This window comes from Strigops habroptila, chromosome 12 (genome assembly GCF_004027225.2).
Source record: "Strigops habroptila isolate Jane chromosome 12, bStrHab1.2.pri, whole genome shotgun sequence".
Lineage (NCBI taxonomy): Eukaryota > Metazoa > Chordata > Aves > Psittaciformes > Psittacidae > Strigops > Strigops habroptila.
Window position 1 is genome coordinate 14,047,920 of NC_044288.2, and position 12,647 is coordinate 14,060,566.

General features: G+C 40.7%; 1 protein-coding gene across 4 annotated transcripts in view; it reads left to right on the forward strand.

Moving 5' to 3' along the window:
* Positions 1 to 12,647, forward strand: part of GRIA1 (glutamate ionotropic receptor AMPA type subunit 1) — a 121,876-nt gene that overhangs the window by 75,014 nt on the left and 34,215 nt on the right. For all 4 annotated transcript variants that reach the window (XM_030504316.1, XM_030504317.1, XM_030504315.1 and 1 more), the window contains 6 exons: positions 462 to 623; positions 1,736 to 1,903; positions 5,409 to 5,513; positions 7,636 to 7,746; positions 8,699 to 8,905; positions 10,031 to 10,401. In XM_030504316.1, coding sequence (XP_030360176.1) covers positions 462 to 623; positions 1,736 to 1,903; positions 5,409 to 5,513; positions 7,636 to 7,746; positions 8,699 to 8,905; positions 10,031 to 10,401 — 1,124 coding nt within the window. The remainder of the gene's footprint in view (positions 1 to 461; positions 624 to 1,735; positions 1,904 to 5,408; positions 5,514 to 7,635; positions 7,747 to 8,698; positions 8,906 to 10,030; positions 10,402 to 12,647) is intronic.

Genomic DNA, 12,647 nt, shown 5'->3' on the forward strand with positions numbered 1-12,647 from the left:
ACTTCTTGGTCTGCTGAATGTTCATTCAGGATTTGATTTTCCTTACAAACTGTGGTTTGAAAAGAAGTAGTCTATCCATTGGTGCCTGAGTGCATAAAAGTCAGAGCTGGGGGAATAATTATTTCTAATATATTTTGAGAATTGTATTAGTTTCATCCAAACATTATACAGGATATATTTTTTACTGTTATTCCTCTAGCTTTCTTGCAAATGAGCTGGTATTAATATGACCATTTGTGTCCCTGAGTGGAAACTGCAGGATACATCCAGCTCAGAGCTTCTGAGAAAGGCAAGTTCACCCCATGGTCAGGGAAGCGGTGCCTCTTTGAATCGGACTTTACCTCTCAGAGGGAAGAGATTTTCCTAAACTGGCTGCCATATTCATAGATAGGAAGGATTCCTTTTATCCACCTATAGAGGTGTTCCTCTAATGAGCTTCTCCTGTTTCTTTCCTGTACTAGGGATTCATGGATATAGACCTGACCAAATTCAAGGAGAGCGGAGCCAATGTAACTGGCTTCCAGTTGGTGAATTACACGGATACTGTTCCTGCCAGGATCATGCAGCAGTGGAGGAATAATGATGCCAGGGAGCATCCCCGTGTGGACTGGAAGAGGCCAAAGGCAAGTGGTATTAAAAAATCCATTTAATTTAGGGCCCATCTGTCTCAGTTCAACTTATGCTTGCCTCTTTAATCTTGTTTTGAAACTCTGTCACTTAATATAATTATGAAGATTATCTGTTCCAGGTGCCTCAATACCATCTAAATTTTACTAGACAGTAGTTGCTGCCTGCTAAGAAATACACAAGTTAGTGTTTCACTCAGTATCCCAATATTTACCCTCCTCTAAGCTGAGGATTAAACATCTCATAACGTTTGGTATATTAAAAAAGTATATAAACAAGAAAAAGCCGCATTAATTCTTTAACCTTTGACTTGTTTACTGGATATCCAGTGATAATAAAGACTTTGCAGATGTTCTTTCTCAGCATTTCAAATCAGTGTGTACAACTCAGGGGAAATATATTTTAATTCCTAACACAGAAGACCCTGAAGCTGTTGAGGGATGGGCAGAGGTTGGGTTTTTTTTCTGTCTGACATTTGAAAACAAATGCACTTGTGACAAACACTCAGTAATAGAAATGTCGACTTTGGAAGTATTAGTTCAAGAAAGTTGCAAATACGTCAGTAGGTGATCATAGGAAAAGGAATTAAATCTAATGGTCACTGTTCGTGCCAAGAGCCTTACACTGGGTTTTGTACAAGTTTCTGCTTAAATAAACTCATTCTTTCCAGAATTTTTGCACATTGAAGTAGGGATTTCTGGTCTCCATCTGTGACCACAAAAGGTCACTTGTTGCTTGATTTTGGCTATCTCACATTTACACTGTATAATGTATTCCTTAAAAGTTCAGGTCAGTGATTCTAATTAAACATGAAGACATGGGTAACAGGTGAATGGCTTTTAAGGCTGAGTCATCTTCAGGGAGTGCAATCTGAATCTGCATCAGGAGCTTCTCCTTCGCTCTCCCATCCTCTGGGAGAAAAGGCGCTAACTTGCATGAATCAACAGGGCAGTAATGATTACAGGGAGCAACAGGCTGTTGAACTTCATAGATGGGAAGATGACAACAGAGCAAATCATCTGAAAACCTACTGTGAGGCAAAACAATACAGTATCCCCAAGATCAGCTCAACCTAATGGGCAACATACAACTTCTCTTCTCTTTCTAGTACACATCAGCCCTAACATATGATGGGGTCCGGGTGATGGCTGAGGCGTTTCAGAACCTGCGGAGGCAGCGGATCGACATCTCTCGTCGAGGCAATGCTGGGGACTGCCTTGCCAACCCGGCCGTGCCATGGGGACAAGGCATCGACATCCAGAGAGCACTGCAGCAGGTTTGAAACCCAATGTGTGCACTGCAAGGATGGCTGAACATAGCCTGTGTGTGGGGGAAAAGAGGTGACGAGCAGCAGAAATGTTCAAACAGATTGCTTGGGGTGAGGAGCTGATCCTTCCAGAACAGAGCCAGGTCTCCTAAAGAGTTCAGAGATGCATCCAGAAAGCCACTTTCCCTTATACCATTTAACGTGTCCTTGCCTTCTCTAATTTCTATTAAAGTTCTGGGATGGAAAAGCCAAAATATTATCTGATAAAATCATGGGTCCCTATTTTGATCTTCTCCTTCCCAAGGCAGATCATATTTTTGCAGATCCTTTGACTCTCTGTGAACTCGGCTTCAGTTCCAGATTGCTAATGAATCTTAAAACCATGTGAATTCTGCCTTATGTGTTGGCTGTCGTCAGAATGTTCTCAGAGCCCAGATTATAGCTTGTTTCATACTGTGACGATTCACAGAAGTCTTAATAGCAGCCATTTAGATAGCTTAGTCCTTAAATCTGGTAATCTTGCTTTTTCGTCCTGTGTAAAACTTCAGATTCTTGAATAAATAAAAATACTGCATGAAACTTACAGCAAGAGAGAAAACCAACACATTTTTATCAAAGACTTACGTAGAATATTTTAAAATTCCATTAAATTTCAAGACTGATGTTCATTTCCAGCATTTTCTTTTTTTTCAGACAAAAATAGATGGATTCCTTGCAAATACCGCTAGTTCAGTGTTATCCAAATAGTTTATCCTATCTTCTTTCCTTAACTGTGAAGAAGGCAAGAAGAATAAAGTTATTTTGGTTAATTTGTATCATATGTTAATCTCCTCAAGTGTTTTGTTTTGATTTGGTTTTGGCTTACTGGTAAACAACAATTCTTTTAGAACCAAATCTTGCATCTGATTTGATCTTATTGCTTGGATTCAATTTTTTCCCAAGCCTGTCATTGACTTTCTATATGACCTTGGGCAAATCACTGTCATAGCTTCTCCAAACTTCTAATAAAATCAGCCTCTTTGATGCATTAGGGAGATCTGTTACCTAATAAACACGAAATACTTGGAAGTCTTCTGATGAACAATGGGTTCTCAAGCATTTTCATTTATTAAATTTATGAGAATAGGATATCAAAATTAGACACCTAGACAATACAATTTTGTGTGTGTTGGAAAATCTCCTCTGAAGTTTCCTCATCTTTTCATTAAAACAATTTCAAAAGTCTTAAGTTTTCAATTGTTGTGACTTTGGGGGAAAAAAGCCAAACCCAAACATGAAGAGTCATTTACAAAAGTTTTCTTTACCACTGAAAAACTATAATTTTAAAAAGGTTCGATCAGTACAATTGCAACAGTCAAAATGAAAGGCTCTGAAACGAGAAGTCTCCTAGGGAAATTTGAACTCTGAATTTAATAATCATCCAGCATTTAATATTGTAGCAAGAAAGAGGCAGGTGGAAATAGAAGAACTTTTAATTAGATTGAAGGTTTGAGTTATCCTTTCTGTAAGGACTCACAATTAAGGTAATTCTTACAGCTATTCACAGTGTGCTTTCTCTTCTCCTCCCACCTCTTTGGTGTCGGAAGGAACCATGGATGGCAGGAGCAAAGATGAAAAGCAATTTGAAACATTCTGCAATTTTCCAAACCAGAAATCTAAAACATTTCAGCAAAATGTATGCTTTTATTGAAGAGAATTACTTTTTTTTTCCCCCCAGGAAAATACTCACAAAATGTTGCTTTAAACCAATACTCTGCAGTTTCAGTTGTACTTTGAAAATATTATGATCATTTTTGACATTTTTTTGTTAACATTATTTGGTTACCACATCTAGTAAGCAGGTAACTAACTGCTGACTAACCCTGTAAACCAGAAACCACAATAGTATCCTTCTGCTCCAGCTCCCCCAGCAAAGAACCACATGCCCATGTCATATACACAAATGTGCCTAAATGCTCCATGTCCCTAGTTGAGTCTACTGGTGCTTAGCACTGTTGAAATCAGTCCTCACTGTATTTTATAGTAATTCAGGGGGTCTTAGAGGATGGTAAATGATGGAAAAGTTGTGCTGCATCCTCCAGCACGGATGTGAGAGATCCCTTTTGTTGTTTCAGTGGCACATGGATATCACAGGATTAAGAATTCATTCATTCACATAGAAGAAATTGATTCTGTCCACCTGCCTTTTAGTGCATGTAAAGCTACAAAGTACAAACACCTGTGACCTGAGCTTCAGGGTTGGTCAGAATCTGAAAAGAAAACCAAAGGGACCATGAAAAAAGCAGCTTGGGAGTGCTTAAGACAATGGTGCTTTTCCAGCATGTCTATCTTTTATGGGCGTGTTCTGTCTTGTGAGAAGGGAAAAGCATGTTTCTCCAAATGTCACCAGGAATACCTCTTGCCTTGAAGGAGCTGCAGAAAATACTGGCAGATGTTCATTTTCATGACAAACCTTTGCAATAATAGCTGGAAAACAAAGACACTTTCAGCAGATTAACAACAGATTTCCTCTGTAATAATATATCCTCATTTCTTCACCTTGGGTCTTTATTCTGAGGATCTCAGAGTACTTAAAAAGGTTGCTAAGTACCTGTTCCTATTTTGCATGTGGGAAGACTTCAGCTGCAGGGACAATAGATTTGTCCAAAGCAAGTGGAAAGGCTGAGTACAAACCTTTAACTCCCAATTCAGTGGCATAAGCACTTCACTAGGTGGTCTATTACAGAGACCCGAATTTGCACTTTTCTCATGTTCCTGGTCCCCATACGCTGTATGTGACTGCAGTCGGAAGCCCTTCTCCACAGTAGGCTGGGCACTTTTGCAGCAATTCAAATGGCCACAGGGAGAGGAGAAATTCAGGATATGGGATGTGACATGAGCAACGTTCCTCAGCTCCTCAGTGTTATCAACAGAGATTTATGATTCAGTGTTTCCTATGCAAATCTAATTTACAATACGAAATTGTCAGGTTTTATTAAGCTGATGCAGAAGTAATTACATTTGCTTGTTAACTGGTAGACTCCTCTCTATCAAAAGACAGCAGCTGGAAGCTGTGGCCACAGTTTCATATTTCCTCCAAATACAGTTCCTGATTTGAAGTGGCAAATTCTTAACCAAATCCTGACTCCAGGTCAGATTTAGAAAATACAAAAAAAAAACAACCCACAAAACCCAAGGAGTTCAGAGCTGATTTAGCTCATTGTCACATCCCAAGCGGTGACAGGCTCACACATCTGAGCTAGCATCTGGGTGCAGTAATAGACCTCTAAGTTTCAAGAGAAAGGAGTTTTAAAAGAAAAGGTAAGTTAAGAGAATGGTTCTGCACAAGGCATGCTGTAGAGAACAAACCTAAGTGAAAGCCAGTGTCAGACAGATGTCCTGTCTCCTCTGCACAGATCTGAGACATGTGGCTGCATCCTCCATTCTTCTTTCCCTCCCCTCTTACTGCTGCCAAATCACCACCACATGAGATCCTGACCAATGTGCTCTCCTCATTGATATTTATGTCTTTAAGGTCCATTTTGAAGGATTGTCTGGCAACGTTCAGTTCAATGAGAAGGGACGGAGGACCAACTACACCCTCCATGTGATTGAGATGAAACATGATGGGATCAGAAAGGTAAAGTAGAGAGCAACCTGAGATCCTGTGTCAGGCACCAGCCTGATGTACAAGTTATGGTGTGGCTAGGTCTCAGCAGATGTTTCTGTTAATGAGAGCTAGTATGTGAAGTCACGACGAGTGCATTCCCAGCTCCCTGCATAAGCAAAGGCAAGCACTAGGGAAAACTCATGGAATATTACTAACGAAATACAACATATGGAATGGGTTAGCAAGAGCAACAAAGGCATCTCAGCTGTGGGGCAAGGATTTCCAGAATAGTAAAAGCTTGGCCAACTCAGCCTTGCTATTGGCAGGACATCTTGTCTCAGGCCCAACTACACAGCATCTGTTTTTTGCTCTCCTGCTTTTCTTTTCCAAGGATGAGCAAAGGCAGAGACAGGTTGATGCGGTCTGCCCTAACCAGTGTAGGTGAACCCTTTATGTTAACCTAATTCTGCTCTCCTTGAAGTGACAAGAGCTTTACCATTAACCACATCCTGATAGCTACACAGACATCTGTGCTGTTCTGGAGTCTTGATCTCTTTCTATATCTTGAGCACTTTGAAAAATCTGGCCTTGTTCAGGAGCACTGAGCCCTTGAAATGCTAATCCTTTGGAAAATCTGACTCCATGTGCTTATGTCCCACTTCAGATACTACCTGTCTGAAGAACAAAGAATAATTCTGTTATTCTGTTGATAAGGGAGAGCTACTAAATATATGGGAATGGAGCATTCATTGGAATCCCTCCATATCTCCTTAATCCCCTGGAAAATAAAATACATGTTTGAAACTAAGAAAAACATCAAATAGTGAAAGTTCCACATTTGCAGCCCCTACCCCAATTCATACTTATGCCTGAGAGCAGCCAATGAGAGAGATCAGAGCCCACCACAATCAAGCAAAAAAGGGCAAATTTCTTATTAAGAAAAAGTTTAATTTTGAGGCTATAAAAAGTGGTCTTCTTCCTCTACGTGGTATTCATAAGAGGAAAAATGCTGTTATGTCCAGTTTGGGACTCTGACCATAAAGAAGGTGGCAATCTACAGAGACTCTAGAGGAGAAGAAACAAAGTGGTTAAATGTCTTGATTTTGCTGTGTATTTACTGACAAAAATGATATATTTTGGAAGACGTGCATCACTGCCATGATGCCTATTGTGTTTTTCGGATCCACCAGGTTAGCAGTACAAAACAAACATACGTGTCTCCATTTATGTTGCACTGAGGCAGAGCTTTGGAAGCTCTTTCCTCACTCTCTTTTTGTCTGTGCAATGAGAAGAGATTAGAAGCATGCGTAGATTTTTTCTCCTGAGCTGTTATGATCTCTAATCTGCCATCAGCAGGTTCCTGGTCGTGCCCTTTGTTAATACCCTTTCTCATTTACTGTGATAAGAAATTCCTTTCACACGAGCAGAGCTCAGGCAACTTCATCCTTACATGAGGTGATGGAAAACCTCTTATAAAATCAAGTCCTCAAAGTGGATAACCTCAACAATGATCTTCCTAGTGATATTCAGTGGTGCTCTGCTTTACCGGCAAGCAGTGATAGATCAGCCCAAATCCCTGATTATTAATAAGCACAACTTAACATGAGAATTCTTTCCATTACTAAACTGTTCAGTTTATTCATAACATTAAACTTTTTTGCATTGGCCAGGGTTGGTTTTTTTCTTCCTTGCGAGATTTTTTGTCCTGTTGTCTCAAGATGTGCTGAGTCAGTCCTATGTTCATGCAGGCTTTCAGATGCAGGACAGCATTTTAGCACTCTGTAGCATCTGGACATGCAGCAGGTATGCTCATCATTAGAAAAATACTCATAAGTTACACAGGGCAAGTGTGAACTCTTGGCATAGGGATGCAGCAGGGAATGAGCAATAACCCCCCAGTGCCATGTGCTTAATGTTTTTATGTGCATACAAGAACTGTGCATATCATGCACATTATTTTCAGGCTGGAGGCATGGTGGGATGAAAAAGTTCCTGGTCTCCCTAACAAAAGATACCCAGAATCAGGAGAGGAGATCTCTTGTTTGGTATGAACATACAGAGGGAGCTGGTCCTGCTTGGATAACCTGTTACCACATCCTGGTTAATATTAAAAGGAGATATCAATAAGATATCCTGGGTTTATATTTGGCAGATTGGTTATTGGAATGAAGATGAGAAGTTGGTTCCAACAGCCATAGATACTCAAAGCGGCAATGAATCTACAAGCCTCCAGAACAGGACTTACATAGTCACAACTATCCTAGTAAGTGCTGTGGCTTCTATCCCAGCTCTCCCTCTACCCCATCTCCCTGATATGCAGACTCCCTCTTCCCCCTTGTGTGCTCTCTTTTGCACTGTATCATTTTTATAATAGCAATAATAATAATAATAACAGCACTTACTGTTCCTGCCGGGTCTATAAAGGTATCTGAAAATTACTGTGGCTAATTAAATAGGTATTAAAGAGCTCTCATGCTTAAGTGTAGAAAATACAAAAGATTATGACAAGATAGTAGAGGCATCAGTATAGGTAAATTAGGAACATTATACCTGTGCTTTGTATTTAGCCCACAGAATGGGGGCTGTAATTTTGGGAAGGATAAGCTCTATTGTGCAGAGAGGCTGAATCATAGCTTTAAAAACAAATCTGCATTATAATCATGAAGGAATAATATGTACCCTCTAATGTATGGTATCATGTATTGTGTCATTGTATACGCTTACCCTGCAGAAACATGAGATTTTACTAACTTGTTTGTTGAACACTTACTGTGAGTCTACAGAGAAGACACAATACCCAGACTGAATTAAACAACTTAAAGCTCTTTCCTCCTGTCCAGCAGATTTGATTCTGCCTGTGCCCACACATGCAGACAGGCCTTTAAAAATTCACAGCTCAGATGCACTAAATATTCCTTGCAGAGCTGCACTGAAAGGTTTGTTGCCCACATTCCCCCAGGCATTCCATTGCCCTCAGGTCCATTGCTGCAGAAGCTGCACAGAGATTCTGCAAGAATAAATAGAAAGTGCCACAATAAAAATCACACTTCATACCTCCTAAAATAAGCCCACAGTGTGTTGACTGTGCCTTTTGGCACAGGAACACAAAGATAGAGCATGGGGACCAGAAGCTGCACACTGGGCTCTAGTCTAAGCCGCTGATGTGCATCTCTAGGATGTGGAGTGTGGCTCAGTATTGGTCTTCTCTGTGCCAGGAAGACCCATATGTGATGCTCAAGAAGAACGCCAACCAGTTTGAAGGCAATGAAAGGTATGAAGGTTACTGTGTGGAGCTCGCTGCTGAGATAGCAAAGCATGTTGGCTACCACTACAGGCTGGAGATTGTCAGAGATGGGAAGTACGGAGCCCGGGACCCCGACACCAAAACATGGAATGGCATGGTGGGAGAACTCGTTTATGGGGTGAGTTTCCAACCTCATCCACTGTCTTTAGCTCATGGTACTTGAGAACACATTTAAGCCCTAGACGAAGAAGGAACCGTGCCTTCTGTCAGCCTGACCTGTCTTCAGGACTGCAGCTCTGGTAATGCAAATAATCAGCCCAAGTAAAACATTTTAATTTAGGGAAGGACAGCCCATTTTGTGACTATGGAAATGTCAAAATGGTTCCTTTCAACAGTTCCAAGATTCTTTTTCTTTCCATTTTTGGAAGAACAAATATTGAAAGGTCAAACTTTCCCATGAGTAAAATCTCCAAATTTTACCCCATTTTATATTTGCACGATAATAGCAGGATGAAAGAAGGGTAAGATTTCAAAAACTCAGACTGGTGAACAGTAGGACTAGACTACTTTCTGCCTAGCTACTCTTTTCCAACATCTTGAATATATACCTTCACCCTACACTTGTAAAGCTGGTTCGGTCTGGTAGGTCACATTCTGCGGTGTTTAGGTCATCCTTCAGAGGCGTCTAATTTTCCCTCCTAGAGAAAGGAGAAATTAGTGTAGGAAGCATCAGTGTCCAAGTCTCTGTGTCACTGGGAATGATCGGCCTCCTGCTGGTAGCTTCACAGCATATACTGGCAGCCATCTCAATGCATTTCCCTTTCCATTTTCAAGGCAGATTGTAAAATAAGTGGAGAGTGCACATCAGTGTCACTGGAATATTTTTCCTCTTCTCATGCAATCAAAAAGCTGTTCCTGATGGAAGTAAACATCCTGGCATCCTTTCTCAGGCAGTTGGCCTTTTCCTTGCCTCTTTTGATGTCTGGATGATAAAGCTCTTTTAGCGAAAATCATCTGCATCAGACTGTGACATCAGTGGATAAATCAGACAAGAAGAGCTAGGTGGCTGCAAAAAGAAATGCTATGATTCCAAAACATGAACTGGTAATCAGTAGTGATAAAATTGAAATATTCCACCAATATTATGGGTTATTCCTTTTTACCATTTCTCTTGCAATTGGTTTTGTCTGATTTTTTCTGAGATAGCAGGGGTAAACAGAGATCAAAGGAACATAAGCTGGAGTTAGTAGATGTATTTTTATCCCCAGAATGTAAATCTCTCTTCTCTCTCTCTCCTTTTCAGAGGGCGGATGTGGCTGTGGCTCCATTAACCATCACTCTGGTTCGAGAAGAAGTTATAGACTTTTCCAAACCGTTCATGAGCTTAGGTATATCTATCATGATAAAAAAACCTCAGAAGTCCAAACCAGGAGTTTTTTCCTTTCTGGATCCTTTGGCTTATGAGATATGGATGTGCATTGTTTTTGCCTACATTGGAGTGAGTGTTGTTCTCTTCCTGGTGAGTCGCTTCAGCCCTTACGAGTGGCACACTGAGGAATTCGAGGAAGGACGGGACCAGCCGGCCAATGACCAGACAAATGAGTTTGGGATATTCAACAGTCTCTGGTTCTCCCTAGGAGCTTTCATGCAGCAAGGATGTGATATTTCTCCAAGGTGGGTTGCCTTCCGCAATTAAACTTTTCTTGTTCATGTGGTTTAATCTTTGCATGCTCTGGAGCAGAACAGGTTCTTTTTGACCTTCCTTCCTGAACAGTTGTGTAGTTTTGTAAATCAGTTAGATTCAGAAAGGATCCAAGGGTTCACAGGTCTCTCAGCCATGACCTTGGGACCTCAAAGTCAAGACCACAAAATACCATTCTAAATTTATCCTGAGGAATTCTTTTGGGGGAATGTACAGAAATGCAAACAAGATTTTCTAAAGCCAGCCAATTGCTATCAATTTTTGTCAGTCATTTGTTTTATTGTTGTTAGAAGCGAGATCATTTTAACATTACAGGGAAACTATAAAATTCCAGTAAAGTAAGAGAAATAATACAGTAGGTACCCAGTGAAAGGTTATATGGTCTGTGCCAAACATTATGGAGCTCACTGAGTGGCTTTAATTATTATTGGCCTTTCGAAAGGCCAGAGAAGTACAAATGCACAAATTATATGTCTCGCAAGTAATGTCTATAATAACTGAAGGATCTTTCTTGTGGTGTGTGTATATTCTCATGAAGCAGGATCAGAGATGAGCCAGGGATAAGGTTTTTGACACCTCCAATGTTCTGTGTCCAGGGCAGATGTCCTTAAGGTTTGTGAAGATGAATAAGGGTTAACATGCTGTGGCTTGGGATGTGGATTGTCTGTACCCATCATTCCCAAGAGGTGTGCTCTGGATGTTGGATGGTGGGAGAGCAGCTCTAGCACCAAAGCTGCTAGATGCTGCAGGACAGCTTGCAGGACACAGCTGTCTTGCACCCACTCCACAACTCTGAGAGGCACACTCATGCCAATTTGACTCAAACCAGAGGTACTGCCAGTCACAAGGATAAATTTATAGGCTGTTTATGTATTTTCTGAATTTACATGCCATGGTGACATCTGAAGTGATGTTCCGATGAAAGCAGAGAGCAAGGAGTCCTTTTGTTTTCTTTTTTTCTCCATCCTTCCTTTTCAGGGCTTTGTGTCCCTTCTCTTCAGAGGAGATGTCAGCAGAGATACGTGTCTTATGGGTGGTCACAGTAGGCAGAAAATAACTTCCCACATGCTGGGATGGCATCAAAGCTCAGGGGACAAGAAGGAGAGACAACTCTATCGGCAAGTGTAGTAGCTCTAGTAACTCTCCACAGCTCCCATGGGATGGTGGGGGAGGCCAGGCATCAGCTTGTTGGCTATTGGATGCCAATTTGTCCAAATACTAATGAGTTTGGGATAGCAGGGAAATAAAAGCCTGCAGGGCATTTTGATAGTGACAGCTTTTATGAATGTGTTTTATCATCTGATCATTGATTAACAGGAGTCCAGGAGGAGTAGTCAGAAAGTTTTCCCAGCAGAGGGAATTTCAACTTTAGCACTTCCTTGTAACACAGCTCTGTGTGTTAGGATCAGGTTATTGTGATTTTCATTCTCGTTGTTGTTCTTGTCACTATTATTCTTATTTAGGAAAGAGAATGGCTTCCTTTGGGGATATTTCAATAGCCAACTTCTGTTCCAAAGAGGAACGTGGAGAGGTAAAAAGCTGAGACTTTGCAAAAGAGCAGATTTGGAAACATCTTTAATAAAAAAGTGTCAGGGAGAGATCAGTGGGTTTGATTCAAATAACAAGATTTGCTCTAGCTAAACAACGTGCCTTGAATCACCATTTCAAAGGGTTGCTTTATTTTGCTTTGAAATGGTAAATGAGAATGGTTCTGTTATTGTTATTTTAATGTTGTTAATTTGATCATCCTGATAATGAAAATTACAATTTCATTGAAACGAATATTTTCCCATGGAGCACAAGAGCACTTCCAGACTACAGATATTTGCAAGAAGAGAAAATCTCAAAAATGAAATATGGGAACTATTATAACTCCCAGTACTCTGAGTACAGCTCCTTGAGATGGTTGCAAGTGGAGGGGGGCATTTCTGTGAAATGAGAAAGGAAGGAGGAAGCAGAAGAGTGAGAATTCCCGTAGGATGCTGTTGTACAGAAAGGCTCTGAGTGCGCTCTGTATTTCACATGTATTTTTCACACGAACCTAGTGCAGGGTTTCTGCGACACATCACTTAGCAATGAATGCTTGGTAGAACCACACTGTGGGCAGGTGGGGATCTGCTCTATTCCAATATATTTCCTATGTGGTTGCTTCTAAACTTATCACTACAATCTCAGCATCTCCCAGTAATATATTAACCAACATAAATAGCTTCTGTTA